Source organism: Trachypithecus francoisi, unplaced genomic scaffold, assembly GCF_009764315.1.
Source record: "Trachypithecus francoisi isolate TF-2019V2 unplaced genomic scaffold, Tfra_2.0 Lachesis_group3, whole genome shotgun sequence".
Lineage (NCBI taxonomy): Eukaryota > Metazoa > Chordata > Mammalia > Primates > Cercopithecidae > Trachypithecus > Trachypithecus francoisi.
The window spans coordinates 121,054,086-121,073,758 of NW_022681468.1; the positions used below are offsets into that span (position 1 = coordinate 121,054,086).

The 19,673-nt window shown below is 39.9% G+C and overlaps 1 protein-coding gene across 4 annotated transcripts; it reads right to left on the bottom strand.

The window, feature by feature from the left end:
- Nucleotides 1-466: 466 nt before the first annotated feature.
- Nucleotides 467-19,294, bottom strand: FEM1B (fem-1 homolog B). 4 transcript variants are annotated; one of them, XM_033189610.1, is made up of 3 exons: nucleotides 18,069-18,208; nucleotides 14,100-14,199; nucleotides 467-6,748 (listed from the first exon to the last, which is right to left on the bottom strand). In XM_033189610.1, exons 2-3 carry the CDS (start codon nucleotides 14,156-14,158, stop codon nucleotides 5,113-5,115), a joined length of 1,695 nt encoding a protein of 564 aa, XP_033045501.1. In that variant the 5' UTR covers nucleotides 14,159-14,199; nucleotides 18,069-18,208; the 3' UTR covers nucleotides 467-5,112. The 4 variants fall into 4 exon arrangements, with proteins under 4 accessions (XP_033045501.1, XP_033045500.1, XP_033045502.1 ...); XM_033189609.1 differs by lacking the exon at nucleotides 18,069-18,208 and adding an exon at nucleotides 14,432-14,759; XM_033189611.1 differs by lacking the exon at nucleotides 18,069-18,208 and adding an exon at nucleotides 14,501-14,581.
- Between the last annotated feature and the right edge of the window lie 379 nt (nucleotides 19,295-19,673).

Genomic DNA, 19,673 nt, shown 5'->3' on the forward strand with positions numbered 1-19,673 from the left:
TGTTGACTGCATCATTATTTGAAATACCACAAACTGAAAACCTAAAGTCCATCAATACAATCTAGTTAAATACATTTTCAATCCATCAACAGAACTAAATGCTATGAAGTTGTTTTAAAAATCTATACATATAGAAATGAAAAATGCCTAAGATATATTACATGAAAAAGATAAGATACAGAATAGTGTTGCATTTTAAAAACTGAAAAGGAGAAATAATACATATGTGCACAGAAACATTCTGGGAAGCTACTCAAAAAACTATTAATAGTGACTGTCTCTGCAGCGTCCAAATGGGAGGCGGGGAGAGATGAAAAGGGAACTTTAAAAAAATATATTTGAATTTTTCTTTACTATTTGAATTTTTTCCCGTGCACATATATAACTTTGACAACTTTAAGGCACTCAACAAAAGAACATCGCAACTACGGCACACTGAATAATAAAGACACAAACCTCAAAGTAGTTTTTTTCAAACATTTACTGAACACAAACACCATTTTTTCCTTTTACACAGCAAGATTGTTAGTTTCAAATTAGCTGTTATTAGGACTGTCAATTGCCATGAAACTAAAAATGACTCTACATGTCAAACTCAAATAGAAAATGTCATGCAATATATAAATCACTAATGGACCTCTGGTGCAGTCAGCAAGTTTACTATGTTTATTAAAGTCACATAAATGGTTTGACAAAAGTGCACAATAGAATGACATCACTGGTTTGTTATAAATCACAGTGAATTACTAGAATACAACAATGTAGTTCCTCTACACGGAGGATTGCAGGATGGGGTGAAAAGGACAGGGTCTTTTCCATTGATTAGGCCAGTCAGATTTTACTCCCTAACTGTGTACCTCTGAAAACACTGGTGAGGAAAGCTGAGTTTCTTTCCTCATCTTTTCTTCTCTACCAGTTACTAAGCAACAACAACAAAAAGCCATGCACAAATTTTACAACACCTGATAAAAAATAGATACAAAATCGCGTTCGTTTCACCACTTGGCAAGCTTGCATCTTCGCTCCTTCATTTTTCTGATTAGGCCATTCATCACATGACTCACCCTGAATAAAAGCTGTTAATAATTTAGCAATACTTACCCCTGTACACACATCAAGATACACTCCCCATAACCATCAAGTCACTGTCTCTTCCCTATACATTAACACAAAGGTACACACCACAAACCTAGACTAGAGACATTTACTTTACAGTTTTAAAAATTAATATATCTCCACTATCAACAGTGTAGTATTTATTTCAGATCCCATATTTGGGGGAGGGCATGCTGTACAACCCAGTCCATCTAAAGATTTGGGAAAGTCTGCCAGAAATACATAAGAAAGCCCTGCAATGTGATATACACATAGGAGTTTTCTACTTTCAAGAGATGACATCCAGAAAAAAGCTATGCATTTTCAGAGCAGGAATGGACACATAGCTTAAAACCTCTGGACTAAAAATATTTCACAGCACAAAAGGCAGAGTTTTGTTTTCTTTAACCCCTTTTTAATGTTATAGTATAGTCAGTGAGAAAAACAGAATAGTCATGTGTGCATCAATACATCTGACTAATCTGTAAAAGGAACATTTAAGATTCTTACAGAAAATCTACCATAAAAAAAACAAGTCCTTTATACTTTCATTCATCTGTTCACTAATTCAGCCACTGACTGGCTGTTTCTAAACCAGCAAACTGTAATCAAAGGTCTGGCAACTCACTCCTCACCCCACCCCATTCCAAAAGAAAAGAAATGCTTGTTTGAACAACCCAAAGTGGTCTTATTCATAAAGTAGCTGCCTCAACCATAGTGGAAACTCTTAACAGGGTGTTGCTCACTTGAAATTTCAATTTTCAAAACATTTGTCAAACAGAGTTGGTATTTAGAAAGCTGCTGCCCCCAAATCATATTTTACTTCAAACAATGCTATCATACCTAAGTTCTCACAATTACCAATTGTTAGTCCACTATTAGTATAATGAAATAAAACCCTTCTCAGAAACAAGCAGACCAAAGCTTACAGATGGTCTGCTTTTGGGTTTGGTTTCTTTAAAATTCCCACAGCAAAGAACCTTAACATGATTGGGCTGTGGCCTACTAGAGCAACCAGGGTGGACTGAAAAAGCTATGCTGTCAGTGTCATTTCTAATGTAAAAACATTCCCCCTTCTTTATCAATTGAGGGGATGGGTTTGCTGCCCATTCCTTGAGTTAAATAGTTAACTTAAACTCAATAGCTCAATTTTGCCAACTCTATCAAGTGCATAAAACTCACTTAAGTTTCTCATGATTTGCAAATGAAAACATCCATCTGGGCCTCCATAGCTCATCCAGATTTATATAACAATTACTGAACAGGACAGAGAAGTTTTGGTTGAATCTGTAATACCATCAATGAAGAGATACAATTCAAAGCATAAGTATACCAATAGTAAACATCAAATGACCAAAGTGGCTGCAAAATGGAGACAGCCTAGAGTTCACAGAGGGCTAAGATATAGAACTATCATTTTCTTACCTATTTTCTTTTAAAAAAAAAAATTAAGTTGGGGAAGGGTCTGGCTAAACATATTTTAAAACAATTCTACCAAAAACATTTTAAAAAAACAGGCATGTAGATCACTTATTTCAAAAATGATTTTATACAGGTGTTTCACAATACACATTTGGATTGATTTTACAAGATAGAATTAGATTCTCAGCAGGATACTACACAATTTACCACTATACTAAACAAACAAAAAAAAAATCTAATTACCATTAGCATAGTTCATAGTTTATTCCACTGTCTTCAAATTTGTTCTCCAACCTGTCAGCATTTCAATCAACAGTTTTTCTCCAGCATTGTCTTCCCTTCTCAAAATAGAATGTCATTAAATTTTGATGTCTGAATATGTACATATAATCATTATCCTCATTTTATAAATAAGCAGTGTCTTAAATAGTGCTGGTCCTGGGTAGCCAAAGGGATGAAATGTGTTTTTAAAACATGCAACATTATCTGATATTTTAAGTTTTGATGTTTAAATAAAAATAATATACATTAATAATGGAACCAACTGAATACCAAGTATCAAAGTTATTCCTTAGACTGTCCAATAAGCAGGCCTTGTAGTCTGAAAAATAAAGGGTCTGATCTGAACTGTGGAAAAGCATGATTCACTCACCTTGAAGAAGAGCATTTTCTCTTTCAGGCCACTGAGAGTTGCTAAGAGCAAGGTACAGTATTTCCTTGACTCATACCAGGAGGATCAAGTCTGGTAATTTTCAAATTAGGGCTCACTCAAATACCTCCATTTAAGCCAACCTAAAAACCTTCCTTGTAAAATCTCAGGTTAGGAAAATAGAAATCTATTACCATGACAGAATTTACCATCAAAATATTCCTAACTGAAGCAAGAAGACACACAAAGTATAATGATAGCAACTGTAAAAAGTATCTTGCATCCTTGGGGGATAGTCCCCCCTTCTGTCCCCTCCCACCCTTCAAAATATTTCATTTTGTGGGGTATTTCTATTTTATTTAAGGCCCTAGGTGCTGATTTTGGCTTGGTCATTGTTTTATACTGATCCAACTGCAACCTTTCTCTTATACTTTACAAAGCATTATCCATACATAAAATGTTAATTGAAACCTTATTTTTTTTAAGTTTATATCTGATGCTGCTACATCATTATAATGCTTTTCATTAAAGGAGAAAAAAAAAAAAAGCTGCAGGTCTTCACTTACAGTACCATGCACTAGGAGTAGCTAAGGCATTCATTTGGCACTAGAGAGAAAATTACAGATACAGCTAATTTTGCTTTCATTATCATTTTTAACATCAATAGAAGTAAGTGTGTAACTTTCACTTGAATTTCTGTAATGCTTAAAAGATAATCACAGAATACCCTTTTAGTTTGACAGTTAAAATGTTGCCATTAAAACAAAACAAAACAAAAAAACCATAAAGACCTCTGTATAGCCTGTAGGAATAAGTGACATTTTGTGGTTGAAAAATTTGCAGCTCTCAGACAAAATTACCTTTCAAGTGGCATTAAGAATTATTTTTATCATAAAAAACACGTAAGTTCCTATACCACACTAGTGATATTTCTACTTCTTGTCACAAACTAAGAAAGTGAAAAAATTCAAAAATATCCTGGTTCCTTTTCATCTGTCATAAATAAAAATACCTTATTAGGGAGGCATAAATAATGCCTTCTGGAAAAGTAGTTTCCAAATTTTAAAAGATACAGGAGGAAAAGGGAAAAGGGGACAAAAATAGAATGTATAGCTACACTGTGACAATTTGTTTCATAAGAAAACAGCATTCATAATTTGTACATGTCTATGAGCTGAATCAAATAGACTGCTGCAATTTAGATAAATTTCATTAAAATAGACTTTGAAGAATTCAAGCCTAAAGGCAGAGTCCATCAAGATTCTCTGAAAAGTTGGTTTAAGATGATAACCATTTTGTATATACTACCCAGCATAATGCAACAATTTCAAATGGATTTAACTTTATAAATTTGTAACTATTAAATTAGCACATTTTCTAGATTAATCTGCAGCTATTTTTTAAAAATCCTCCTGAATGCTAAAATGTGCTGCATCACTCCGTATAAATAATGGAAGAGTGAAAACTATCTACAGCAGTTTGGCATGTGCAGAACACCTGGATATCCCATTCCTTTTAATGTTCCTTTTTAGCTCTTTTTCTTCATAAAATCCTCAAAACTGCTGCATGGATAACATGCTGACATAGGCTTAACAGAAATACTTTTGTAAGCAGCTGTTTAAAACATTATTAACTCAAAATTATAAATGTCCCTTGTTACATAAACAAAACATTTTATATCTGTTCCTTTAAAAAAAAAAAAAGACAAATAGGTGACCAATATCCAAATACCTTATCACTACACCAAACAATGTGGCTTTGTTTAAAGTCTGTCTGAAATCAATTACCATGAGGCAAGAAAAACAAATACAGAACTAAGGAAGGATGGGATGGGAGGAAGGGTAGTGGAAAGAAAAGCAGAATTTATGAACACATAATTCTACTGTCTGTGATTAAAGTCCTTTACTTTTTAGCACCACATTAAACGACTTTACATATCCAGTCACTTAATGAAATCCAACAAACTCTTCAAGAGTTCTGGGGATCTGGTCTTGGTAGTTAATGTCATTAGCCCGAACTGCTCGGGCAGCCAGGCACTTGAGACTCATCTTCATTTGAGTTTTAAGTAGTATTTCAGATACCCCAGTTGTACTTTTGTCTAGCGGAGTCTTATTCTGTTTATTCGTCATGTCAGTGTGAGCTCCAGCTTCAACTAGGCTAATGATGATGGAGTGCAAGGTCAAAAAATCACTGATGGGCCTGTTGTACTGAACGATAATATGAAGGGCACTGTTTCCCTCATTGTCCACGGCATTCACCTCTGCACCACAGTCCAGTAGGAGCTTTGTGACAAGTGCATTTGGAAAGCTGCAGACGTCATTGGTGTGGAAATCATCAACTGGAGTATTGGAGTTGACAGCCAGATGCAACAAGGTGAAACCTTCACGAGTTCTGGGATCAAGGTGAATCAGGTTGTAGATCTGCTTGTTAATTTTGCACTGATCTTCTTCGCTGCACTGTGTTTTGGTAGAGATGCACACTAAATACAGAAAGGTATAGAGATTACATTCATAATTGTCCATAGCATTGTGGACATCAGCATCTGAAATATTTTTCACTCTGTTCATACTTTGTTCTATTTCCAAAACACTGCATCTCAAAACACATTCTATGTCTGGGGCCTTCACAGTTTCATTCAAATGTATCATTTGTGAGAAAACTTGAGCAAATCGAAGAAGATCCTTGTGGGTGTTCCTGTTACCTTTTTGTCTGAGGTGCAGGGCGTGAAGCCACAACTTGATACACTGCTCAAATTCCATGTTATCCGCATAAACAGCTCCCCTGTAAATGATGGGATGAGAAACATCAATATTGTCAGCCCCTAAAATCCGTTCCCGAACTATAAGGCCTTCCATATGAAGAGCATCTCTGTCTTGCCGAATGGACTCCAGTTCCTGAGGATTTCTACATTCAGTTCTATTCCCATAAGCATGGATTGGTGGAAGAACCTCTTTTTCGAGAATGTTATCACCATCTTGAAACCTCTCTAACATGGCTAAATAAAGATAGTGGTATGTCTTTATGATGTCATAGTTCTCACGGTCATTTGCAAAGGAGGCACCCAAGAGTTCCAAAGCTTCAATCCGACTTCTTCGGTCACAATCAGCATGAGAGAGCAACAGTTCAACGACATCAGCTTTACAGCTTTCGGCAGCTACTTTCAATGGCGTCATCCCATGGCCATTCACTACTATAGCAGCACGCCATTTTATCAGCTCTTTCACAATATCTATGTGACCAGCTTCAGCTGCAAAGTGCAATGCTGTGGCTCCACAATGTGCTTTAGCATTGGGATCAGCACGTTGTTCTAAAAGGTATCTGACCACATCAGTGTGTCCCTTATATGCTGCAATCATTAGGCAGGTGTTGTCATATTTGTTGGCAATGCTGATGTTGGCATTATTTTCAACCAAGTATTTCACAATGTCCAGTCTGCCATCAAAGCATGCTGCCCGCAGGGGGGTTGAATTAGTTACTGTGGTATGGTTCACGTTGGCTCCATGGCTGACTAGAAGTTTAACAACTTCAAAATGTCCTGCTCCAGCTGCACACCAAAGAGCAGTGGCACCATCAATGACATACCTACACATGAAAAGAATAAGCAGTTAGATTATGGAGGCCACAGCCTAACATACATTTAAAGGATGTGTTCACTCGCACCGACCAAGACCTCACTCTCCAGTACATTAATAAAACATCAGTTCTCATGAAAATAAAAACAGGTAATTTAAGGAAATCACTTTGCATAGTACTTATACCTAATATAAAGCTCAATATATGCTAGCCATTACTGTTACTATATAACTCTAAAAAACAAACCTGAAAAATCAACAACTTTCTACTAGCAAAAGTAAATTCATTTCAGAAGACACAGAGGAAATGTACGGAGGTAGCTTCTTCACCACCAAGTTGATTCACTGGTTCCTAGAAGAACATGTTCCTCCTTCCCAGTAGCCTCCAGGCAGCAAGCAGTTTCTGACAATTACGAAAGCCACCCCAACCCTACATTAAAGCCGCTTTAAGAAGAAAAAAATAAAGCAGATTAAGTTTCCCCTAAGCTAATTGAGTGCTATACTACAGCAATGAGAATGAAATAATTATTGCTCCCTACACAATATGAATAGATAACATAAACCTGATGGTGAGAAAAAGAAGTCAGATGAATACAGCACATATTATATTATTACATTTACATACTTATCTGCAGTGTTAGAAGTGAGGATACTGGTTACTTTTGGGGAGAGAAGTGAATGGGAGAAAGCACAAAGGGGACTCTAGTAAACAAATATGTTCACTTTGTGAAATTTTTATATATTTATAATTAGTGCATTTTTCTCTAAGTTACATCATGCTCCAATTTAAAAGTTTTAAAAACATATATGTATATGTGCGTGCATATACTGCTTGTCTGTGTGTGTTCCTCAATCAACCACTATAGGAAAAAACTAACAGCAGGAAATAATTCGCACTTTTGGAAAACCAAGCAGTTATCTTCTGACATGACTGGACTTGTGGTTTTATATTTATCACTTACTTACTAAACATCTGATATGTGCTAGGTTCACTACTTAACGTACAAAATTAGACTACTGCTAGAGTCCAATCTTTCCCACCTTTCTACTGTCAATTTTTCCCCAACCGCAATTTCTCAAATTTTTACCACTAATCAAAAGACCTGATAAGTAGATTTTTGCTGGAGACAGTCTACTGTGCTAGAAGCAGTAAGTATATTTGGAAGTGTTAACAAGAAAGGCTGATCAAAGGAACATTCACTAGGGCAATTAAATATACATACCAAAAACCTCACTAGTGAGCTTCTCACTATACAACCTCACAACACTGGTCAAATTATATCCCCCACGAAGTGGAAAAGAGAATAATGCTCCTGGTGCTACAGTTTGAATGTGTCCCCACCAAAATTCAGGTGTTGCCAAATGTAAACAACATTAAGAGGTGATGCCTTGAAGAGGTGATTAGGTCATGAGGGCTCCTCCACTTGTGAATGAGATTAAGGACCATATACAAGAGGCGTTAGGCCCGGCGTGGTGGCTCACGCCTATAATCCCAGTACTTTGGGAGGCTGAAGTGGGCAGATCACTTGAGGTCAGGAGTTCAAGACCAGCCTGGCCAACATGGTGAAACCCCATCTCTACCAAAAATACAAAAATTTGCCAGGCATGGTGGCACATGCCTGTAATCCCAAATACTCAGGAGGCTGAGGCAGGAGAATCACTTGAACCTGGGAGGCAGAGGCTGCAGTGAGCTGAGATTGTGCCACTGCACTCAGTCTGGGCAACAAAGTAAAACTCCATCTCAAAAAAAAAAGAAAAGAAAAACAAAGGGGATGTTAGCAACATTCCACTGGCTTGCCTTTTCACCTTCCACCATGTGAGGACACAGCATTCCTCCCCTCTGGAGGATATGGCCCTCACCAGACAACTGAACCTATCAGCACTTGGATCTTGAAGATTTCAGCCTCCAGAAATATGAGAAATAAATTTCTGTTCATAAATTACAGTGTCAGGTATTTTGTTATAACACCACAGAACAGACTAAGACATATACATATCACGGTTTAACCCCAGTTAACATCAACACAAAAAACAATACCCTTTATCACTTCTACTGAAAATACTCATTTTATAATAATTTAAGCAATTACTTCTTCAGTTTCAAATAATGACACAAAATATTTATAAACAAAAGCCTTCTCAGTAACAGTGTTACCTACAGAGAAGAGGACAGGACTGGCTGGGAAGAGACTTGAAGGTACTGGAAATGTCCTATATTTTGATCCGGGTGGCAGTCACATGAATGGATATTTAGGGAAAAAACTCATCAAACTGCATACTTAAGATCTCTGTATTTTACTGTAGGTAAGATATACCTCAAAAAAGATCAGAAGCCTCCTAAAATTACCTTTTTTAATTTTTATTCTTAAAAATGCATTTGTTAATTGATTTTTTTTTTAACTAAAGAATGGATCAGGCTGGGTGCAGTGGCTCATGCCTGTAATCCCAGCACTTTGGGAGGCCAAAGCGTGTGGATCACCAGAGGACAGGAGTTCAAGACCAACCTGGCCAACATGGTGAAACCCCTTCTCTACTAATAATACAAAAATTAGCCAGGAGTGGTGGCACACGCCTATAATCCCAGATACTCAGGAGGCTGAGGCAGGAGAATCGCTTGAACCCAGGAGGCCGAGGTTGCAGTGAGCCGAGATTGCGCCATTGCACTCCAGCCTGGGTGACAAGAACAAGACTCTATCTCAAAAAAAAAAAAAAAAAAAGAATGGATCAAGAAAATAAGACACTACATCAGTGATGCCAACTATATGTTTTGCAAACAATTCAGTTTAATTAAAATTCACTTATGTTTTTATTGTCATGATTATGTAAAGTTCAATAAACATTTATTTACTGTCAAAAAAATACCACTTGCAACAGCATCAGAAAATACCAATAAATAGTAATAAATCTAATGAAAAATGTGCAAGACTTCTACACTGAAAACTACAAAGCAGCACTCCTAAGTAAAGAAAATCTAAATAAATGGGAAAATATTCCATGTTCATGATCCAGAAGACTCTATAATGTTAAGATGTCAATTCTCCCCCAAAATGATCTATAGAGTGTATATAAACCAAATGAAAATCCCAGCAGGTTGTGTGGTATATATGTGTGTGTGTGTGCGCGCACGCGCGCGCGTGTGTGTGAGAGAGTCCAAGAGGTCGAGGTTACAATGAGTCATGATCAGGCCACTGCACTCTAGCCTGAGCAACAGTGCGAGACCCTCTCTCTACAATGGGAAGGCGAGGAAGGAAAGGGAGAAAGGGAAAGAGAAAGAAAGAAAGAACTGACAGGCCAATTCTAAAAAGAATATGGAAATGCAAACAACCAAGATAATCTTCAAGAAAAATAAAGCTAGAGGACAAACTACAGTAATTAAAATTAAGTGCTGGCACGGGGACAGAATAATATTATCAACAGACCAAAAAAAAAACTCCAGAAATAGATTCACACATACAGAATCCCTTGATTTCTGACAAAGGCTCCAGGGAAATTCACATAGAAAATATGGTCTTTTTAATAAATAGTTCTGGAGCAACAAGATAATCTATATGGAAAATAATTAACCTTGATTCCTACCTCACAGTACACACAAAAATTAGAGACACAGTATAGACCTATACTGAGAAAAGCAAAACAATAAAAGCTTCTCAAAAAAAATAAAACACAGACTATCTTAATGAATTTAGTGTTGATCACAATTTCTTGAACACAATACCAAAAAAAAAAAAAAAAGCATTAACTGTTAAAGAAAAAGGAAGTATTTTATTGGGTTTCATTAAAACTAGAACTTCCATTAATCAAAAAACATTATTAAAAAAGTGATTAAGTGGCCAGGCACAGTGGCTCACACCTGTAATCCCGGCACTGTGGGGGGCTAAGAAGAAGACTGTCTGAGCCCAGAGTTGAAGATCAGTCTGCACAACACAGCAAGATCCTGTCTCTACTCAATTTAAGGAAAAAAAAAAAAAGAAAAAAAAGACTGAACAAGTATACTTCACAAAAGATCTCCAAATGGCCAATATGCATATGAAAAGATGCTCAAGATAATTACTTAACAGAGAAATGCAAATTAAAACCAGTTTACCAATATACACACCCAGCAGAATAGCTAAATTTAACAAGACTGACAGGGCAATAGTAAGTGTTGAGCAAGATGTGGCAACTGATATTCTCATTGCTGGTGGAAACTGCAAGTAGCAATGTAATTTGGTTGTTGAACTTTGGGGAAACTATTTGGCAATATCTGTTAGTTAAACATACACCTACCTGAGGACCCAGCAATTCCACTCCTTGATATATACCAGATAACTAAATGCAAATGTCTACCAAACAACATACACAAATGTTCACTGTAGTTTTATTTGCAGTTTTATTCATAACAGTCAAACACTGGAAACAACCAAAATATTAACAGGAAATGGATAAACTGTAGTATATTTATGCAATGGAATATCACACATCATTAAAAAAAGAAACTACTGATACATGCAAGTACATGGATGAATCTCAAAGACACTGTTTTAAGCAAAAAAAGTCAGACAAAAAGAGTACATACTGTATAATTCTGCTTATAGGAAGTTCAAGTACAGGCAAAACTAATCTGTGGTGACAGAAGTTGTATTAGTCCATTTTCATGCTGCTAATAAAGGCATACCCGAGACTGGGCAACTTACAAAAGAAAAAGGGTTATTGGACTTACAGTTCCACATGGCTGGGGAGGCTTCACAATCATGGCAGAAGGCAAGGGGCAGCAAGTCACGTCTTACGTGGATGGCAGCAGGCAAAAAGAGCTTGTGCAGGGAATCTCCCCCTTATCATAACCATCAGATCTCATGAGACTTACTATCAGGAGAACAGCACAGGAAAGACCTGCCCCCATGATTCAATTACCTCCCATCGGGTCCCTCCCACAACATGTGGGAATTCAAGATAAGATTTGGGTGGGACCTAGCCACACCCTATCAGATGTCAAAATAATCATTACCTCTGGGAAGGAAAGGGAGGAAACTGGGAAGGGGCACAAGGGAAACTTTCAGAGTGATAAAATGTTCTACACATTGATCTAGAAGGTGACTAGATGGATGTAAACATATTAAAAATTCATTATACAGTATTGTATACAAGATTCATGCACTTTACTAGATATACCTCCTCTAAAAAAACAGATATAATTATAAACAAAAACAGGCACAAATGACTTCAAAGAAAAACAGTTTAAATGAATATAAGTAATTTATACCAAATACTTTCATTTTAAGTAATTTCAATTTCAAGTAATTTCAATTCAAGTAACTTATACCAAATAACTTTGGTAATTTATACCAAGTACAATGCCAAGCACTGTATTCACTGCTGAATACGCAAAATATCTCACTTAATCTTCACAATAATCCTATGAGGTAGGTACTATTATTATGCCCTATTATACTATTACATTATAGTTATAATATTAACTATTATGCAGATAAATAAAAAGTTTATATGAGGGCTGGGCGAAGTGGCTCACGCCTATAATCCCAACACTTTGGGAGGCTGAGGTAGGCGGATCACCTGAGGTCAGGAGTTCAAGACCAGACTGACCAACATGGAGAAACCCTGTCTCTACTAAAAAAACACAAAATTAGCCAGGTGTGGTGTGCATGTCTGTAATCCCAGCTACTCGGGAGGCTGAGGCAGGAGAATTGCTTGAACCCGGGAGGCGGAGGTTGCGGGAAGCCAAGATTGCACCATTGCACTCTAGCCTGGGCAACAAGAGGGAAACTCCGTCTCAAGAAAAAAAAAAAAAGTTTACGAGATTAAAAATACAAAAGTACTTGGAATACCATAAAATGCATCAAACATAAGGAAACACAGTACACATCATTGTTCAAACATTTGTTTCAATTTAAAGAACATTTCCAAACTGATTGTTAATATAATCAAAAAATACAAAGTTAATACATAGTGACAATTACATAGTTACAATGTTTCCTTGCACTGGATTTGTTTTGTTTTGTTTTGAAACAGGGTCTTGCTCTGTTGCACAGGCTAAGTACAGTGGCACAATCACTGCTCACAGCCGCCTAGATCTCCCAGGCTCAAGGGATCCACCCACCTCAGCCTCCTGAGTAGCTGAGACTGCATACTACCTTTGTTTTTTTTTTTTTTTTTGGTAGAGTTGAGGTCTCACTATGTTGCCCAGGATGGTCTCAAATTCCTGAGCTCAAATGATCTCCCCACCTAGGCCTCCCAACATGCTGGGATTACAGGTGTGAGCCACTGCAACAGGCCTGCTTTTTAAGATATGTAATTATTAACAGCCAGGGAACAGGAATCTAAACTACTTCAAACTCAAGAAACGTTAGATTAAAATAGGCAGTCACATTATCTTTAACCCTAGCAATAACCCTACAAGAAAACATTACCCTCATTTTAGAGATGAAAAGAGACAAAAAGTGATTAAAATATTTTTCTGATCTCAAACTTCTCAGAATCTATGATGTAAGAGTAAAAATTAAATTACAAGTATTCACTTGGTTTTTATAACGGAAACTACTTGGTCAGTTTAATATTTTTCCTGGTATAGTCTAATAATTTCCATTTTTTCCCTTGAGCTACAGTCATTTGACAGGAGCCTCAAAAAAGTTCAAATTACCTATTTCTATTGAAGCAATTAAAAATTTTAAATATATTCTATGACAAAAGAATTCAATGCAGAATGTTTCACGAGACTGGTCCTTTAGAAACATTAGCCTTGGTAAATTTAGAATTTCTACATCTAAATCAAAATATTAAACAGGTTAAAGAGAATTCTAATACTAACATTTATGATATTCCTCCATCTATAAAATCTAGCTGAAATTTATAAGACTATACTGCCTCAAAACAAAATACCAAATGCATTTAACAGAAATTAAAGATAAAATAAAATTAATGCAATATTTACTAAGTTCCTGAAGGAGAAGCAATATAAAGCAATTGTCTTTCTAGGCCCAGTCCAAAATTACAATGCAAGTTCTCTATTATGTATTCATCTTCAAATCAAGAAACTATAGGCCGGGCGCGGTGGCTCAAGCCTGTAATCCCAGCACTTTGGGAGGCCGAGACGGGCGGATCACAAGGTCAGGAGATCGAGACCATCCTGGCTAACACGGTGAAACCCCGTCTCTACTAAAAATACAAAAACTAGCCGGACGAGGTGGCGGGCGCCTGTAGTCCCAGCTACTGGGGAGGCTGAGGCAGGAGAATGGCGTAAACCCGGGAGGCGGAGCTTGCAGTGAGCTGAGATCCGGCCACTGCACTCCAGTCCGGGCGACAAAGCGAGACTCCGCCTCAAAAAAAAAAAAAAAAAAAAAATCAAGAAACTATAATCTGATATTCACCTTTTCAAACAAATAGTATGCATCAGATGATGGAAACTTTTCACAATAAGAGATAACATTTCTGATCACAAGGCTGAGCTCATCTATTACCTGGTTCAATCTGAAATAGAAATGCCTGGTTCAAACATTTGAAAGGGAAATAAACATTCATTAAATATAAATGATCCACACTTTATTTTAACCAAGGTCCTTAAAAATCATGTATTACATGAAATGTAATTCCTTGAAATATATATTGACAATGACTTTCTAAATGAAGTCAAATACTGGCATGCCCCTCATGCCTTTCCTCTACCTGAACATTTATCATAAATATTAGTACTAGCACTGACTTTAAAAGTAACAACACCCAAGCCTCAAAATTCTTGGAGGTCCTATTCTCCCCATCCACATCAACAAACCCCTTCAAGGACAGGTGGTCTTCACAAACTCTGGCAGAGAGCAGCCAGACCCTCAGAACTCAGGCCAGCACAATGTTCCATGGTCACATGACACCTCCCCCTTGTTCTGTTCCATTTTTATAACATTCTTAACAAACAGCTTCCCACTATTCAACTAAGGGATCTTCTTTCATTCCCACTCATATGACTTTTCTTCTTGTCCACTCATCTATATCAACATGGTGTTCACATGTCAAGCCACAAGTAAAATAATCTCAAATGTTACTCCTAAAAATGTGAACAAGAACTCATATATCAATGGCTATTTATTCCAGGTAGGTGGTCCCTTTCCCCTCGAGGCTCTATCACGAATCCACTTTAGTTTCCTAAGGTATTATAGAAGTTTTTAGGTAAAACAGACTTTTTTTAACTTTCTTTAATATTTATTTTAATGTATGTCTCTCACACACACACACAAAACACACAGCAAACCCATAATTACACAGGATGAAGCTAAGAAGTAAAACATTCTAAAGACAACTCTCAAGCAAATAACAGACAATTTAAAGAAAAGATATTTATTAAGTAAACAGCAGGATAGTTACTGAACAATCTGGCCAAAAATTGTGAAGATAGCATGTGAATGACTAAAAATTAGAAACGCTAATCTACTTCAGCACACAGCTTCCCTACCTGGCCATGTGTCTCAAGTGCCAATGGTTGGGGTTGGGGAGGGGCGCGGTGCTGGCTATGTATTTTTCAATGGTCAGCCCCCAAGGGTCAAGTCAGCTTTCTATTGTTAATGTACTCAGGCTAACATTTTCACAATGTCTGAAACAAATGCAAAGTGAAATCATCACACTCTTTTTTGGTTCTAAAATGCTAAAATGACTGGGATAAACGGCAAAATAATCTCACAGAGGGTGTGAATGGGCAGAGAGGACCAGGAACTTCAATACCTCTTTTATTAATTAATTTGTAAGCTTCTCAAAAGTAGAAACCTTAGATTTCCTGTACCTTACATTTCCTCCAGAACATGACAGAGGCTAGGCCCATCATAAGCATTTAATAAAGACTAAACTATTTTTACATAGCAGCTAATTCATAACTGTAATAATCCATAAGCCAAACTGATATACAGAATCAAGGAGATGAAATCATAAATGATGGAAACATTTGAGATTGCAGTTTCACCAGTCTTACTCTTAGTACTTTATAAGGGGATCATCTGGTCTCCAGCTCTCTCCAGTCTCCCACAATCTCTTTCTTAATTGCTCCAACTTGAATCCCTTTTTGCAACAGCACTGAAACACTAGTCACTGCAAGAGCACCAAGCTGTTGCCCCTCTTCTTCATGTTCCACTACTATTCTTTAAAACACAGCTGGAGCAGGCCGGGCGCGGTGGCTCAAGCCTGTAATCCTAGCACTTTGGGAGGCCGAGACGGGCGGATCACGAGGTCAGGAGATCGAGACCATCCTGGCTAACACGGTGAAACCCCGTCTCTACTAAAAAATACAAAAAACTAGCCGGGCGACGAGGCGGGCGCCTGTAGTCCCAGCTACTCGGGAGGCTGAGACAGGAGAATGGCGTGAACCCGGGAGGCGGAGCTTGCAGTGAGCTGAGAGCCGGCCACTGCACTCCAGCCTGGGCGACAGAGCGAGACTCCGTCTCAAAAAAAAAAAAAAAAAAACACAGCTGGAACATCACCTCCTCTGTGAAGCCTTTCCAGATTCCCCTCCCCAGATAAAACTGAGGACTTCCTTTCTCTGTTTTCCCTCAGTAGTCCAAATGAATTCTACAACCCTAAATGGCATGGCATCTGCAAATACTCATTTATGTTATTAATTTCTCTCCCCACACCCAGACTGTCATCCTCCACAACAGAAGAATATGTTATTCATCTCTGCATATCCAATCCCTACCACAGAACATAGCACACAGTAGGTGTTCAATAAATGTTTACTTACCAAACTCATTAATTTCTCTGGCCAGTATAGAACATTGGGCAAGATAAGCCATTACACAGGCTCAATGCTACATTTCTAGTCATTTCAGGTTCTTTTAATTGCCACCTCAAAACATCTTTGATGACTGAAAAAAAGGGCAAAAAGCAAAACCTTTCGAAATTCTTAACTCTTTTTTCTCCCCACTATTCTCCCTTATGCACATTGCCTCAGTAGCAGTATTCCCAAGCAGCTGTTATTACAGAAATTCGTATCTCAATGACTGCATGTGCTTATACAGGTGAAATGGTACTGGAGGTTCAGAGGTCACTGTGCTTCACTCCTTCTCTAAGTGCGGGCATGCAAGGAGTTACAGAGAGGACACGGAAGCCAGTAAGGAAAAGCAAACATGAATCAGGTTGCCATCTTTGGTCAACATGAAAAATAAAAACATCTCCTTAATGTGTATAATGGTGATACCCGTGATATAAGCCATTACCCATGGGCTACCATTTCATTAAGATGTAATGCTATGAATATTTTCCACTCATCTAAAACAGAAAAAGCTTTCATTGTTTAAACCTAAAAAAGAATCAACCGAAACAGAACATTTCCCTAGTCATCTTAAAGAAGAAATGCTTTTTCAATCGAGTTTTAGCCAGGCAGTTTTTAATCACCAAAACTAAAGATATATATTTTTATGCTCAGACCCTACTGACTTCAAAAGAAAAAAAAATACTAAAATAGCTTACGTACTAGCACAAGTCAACCAAAACATATGTAGCAAAATTATTATGCAGTTGTAATCTGTAAAACATGTTATAATTACATGTAATCTGTAAAACATGTTAAAATAAGAGGATAATGTCAAACCTGACAATTCTGGTCAATTACCCAAAAATTCGTACTATTAAACTCCAAGGGCAAATCTTAGGCATAACTGTGCATTTTTAAACTTCCCACCTCGACTAACAGTAAATGATCAACCTTCCCCACAACATCACAGGATAAGATGTAATTTAAGAATGGCATCATCTCCCACATCAGGTCCAATGCCATTTTTGTAGCCAATATATCTACACCGAGCAATGTGGAGGAATCGGAATCATGTCTTGAGATGTCTGGCTGCGTGACAATCCCTCACGAGGCTGCAGCTGCTGCTGGTTCTAGGTGCTTATTTTGACATTAACGCCCAGCAGCCCACTGAAGGTTTTACGGAACCACTCACTTGAAGGGGGTAAAAATGGATGCTCAAATAACTCTTTCGGAGTTCTTCAATGTTAACTGCTGACCTCCTTAATTTCTGATCAGTTACAACACCGGTTCCACTAAAAGTAAAACCTGGAAAGGCAGCCACCTCCTCCAAATGGCTTGTTAACAGACTATCTAGTAGAGAAGAGGGTGTGGTTATCTTCCCACAGAGGGAATAAGGGGTAGGGGGCTGATGAGGACGGGCAGCAAAACATGGAATGGAGTATTAGCCCTGGAAGATGAAGTGGGCATTGGTGGGGCAGGAGGAGGTAAAAAAAAGGGAAGAAGTGAGTACCCACATGAAGAGAGGGTAAGAGAGGGTGAGGGAGGGGAGGGCCCGTGAATTAACGAGTCCGCGCGCGTCGGAAAGGAGGCTGGCTTGGGAGGTACCTACCCGTCGAAGCGGACGGTGCCAGTCTGCTGAGTCTGCACCCGGTAATGTTCCAAGAGCAAGCGTACCACCTTTGCGTGTCCATTGCGGGCTGCGATGATGAGAGGCGTGGAGCGCTGCCCTCCCTGCTGGCTGACATAGCCAAGCAGATAGCGGATGTCGCTTTCAGACCGGTTGAGAAGCAAGGCGGCCAGAGTCAGCACCTTGCCTTCGCTGGCCGCCTTGTACACATAGCCAGCCAGGCCCTCCATGGCCGCCGCCAACTCCAACACCCGTTTGGTCGCCACCGCTGCTGCTGCTGTGCGCCCCCGGAGGCCGCGTTCGCCAGCGCTTCAAACCTGGGCCCTCACAGCCCATCCAACAGGGCGCCGTTGCCGCCGCCGCGCCCAGGCAGCAGTGCGGCCCGGGGAAGGCGGAAACGCGGAGGAGGCCGAGTGCCGCGAGGGGCACGTCCGCGACCCAGCCCTGGCAGGGAGGAAGGTGGTTAGGGCCGCCCGCCAGGTCCCAGGCGCCGGCCCTGGGCCGAGGGGATCTCCATGGCGGCCGCCGCCCCGGGCCTCAGGCCGGACCCCTCCTTCCTGCGGGATGCGACAGGCGCGTGCCCGCGGTACGGGTCGCCGGCCGGGTCCCGAGAGGACCTCGCGCGCCACGGATGGCGAAAGATGGGCGCGTCTCGCCTGACCCGGCCCACCCGGCCTAAGGCCTAACACTGCCTCCGCCTGCGCTTTCCGCCCTTCGCCGTCCCTAGCTGGAGGAAACCTCAGCCTCCCGTCCCCCGAGCTCAGAAGTGCCAGGCGCTGCCAACGGCTTCGGAGATCCTAGCGTGGGGGCCCCCGAGGCGATGCGGAACGCTCCCGCAGGAGCGGCGCCGGAACTTGGGCGGGGAGGAAGGCGAGCTTTCGCAGACAGGGCCGGGAAGAGAGGGCGGGAGCGGGAGGGACGCTAAGTGGGGTGTCTCCGCCTAAGCCGACCGGCGGGCACACGCGGCCCCGGTGGAGAAAGGTTCTGCTGCGCGCAGTTGGCCCATCCCCAGTTTGGGCCTGGATGTCCTCAATGCCCTTGACTCCTGGAACCTCCTCCTGGCCCCTACACGGCCCTGAGGGTCTCCAGCCAGGCAGGGGGGCGGAGTGAAAGGGCTAAGCCGGTGGGCTAAGGAGACTACCCTATTTTACCATAGACGGTGCGGGTCCTCTTTCTGCCCCTGATCCGGGGTTAGGGAAGGGGTTGCGCGTACTCGGAGGGTCCATTTCAAAAAAAGGGCGGCGTCTCTGAGTCCCCGAAATGTGGGAGGGTTTGAGAGCCACAGCACCAAGCTCTGAGAAGGGACTGGAAGTACAGCCTGACGTTCCCGGAGAAAGGGATTAAGCGTGAGAGAAAGATGGGAGCGAAAGGGAGCTGCGCTTGCGGTGGAAGGAGCGAGGTATCCTGGGAAGGAAAGCGAGTCCCGCGTTCAGTCAGAGCAGGACTCTCATCCTGAGCCAGCAGAACCTCCGTTTTCTCACAGACATCACAAGATTGTTGTTAGGATTTGAAACGATCATTTATCCAACAAATACTAGAGGTCGACTATGTGCCAGGCTCTGCTTAGCACTAGGGATTCAGTAATGG

What these genes read in the sequence shown, in the direction of transcription:
- FEM1B (XM_033189608.1), bottom strand. Translation starts at nt 18,316, where the DNA reads ATGGAGGGCCTGGCTGGCTATGTGTACAAGGCGGCCAGCGAAGGCAAG. An exon ending in GGCACCGTCCGCTTCGACGG is followed by an intron (nt 6,749 to 18,068) that starts GTAGGTACCTCC and finishes TTTCATGTGTAG; the next exon opens with GTATGTCATTGATGGTGCCA.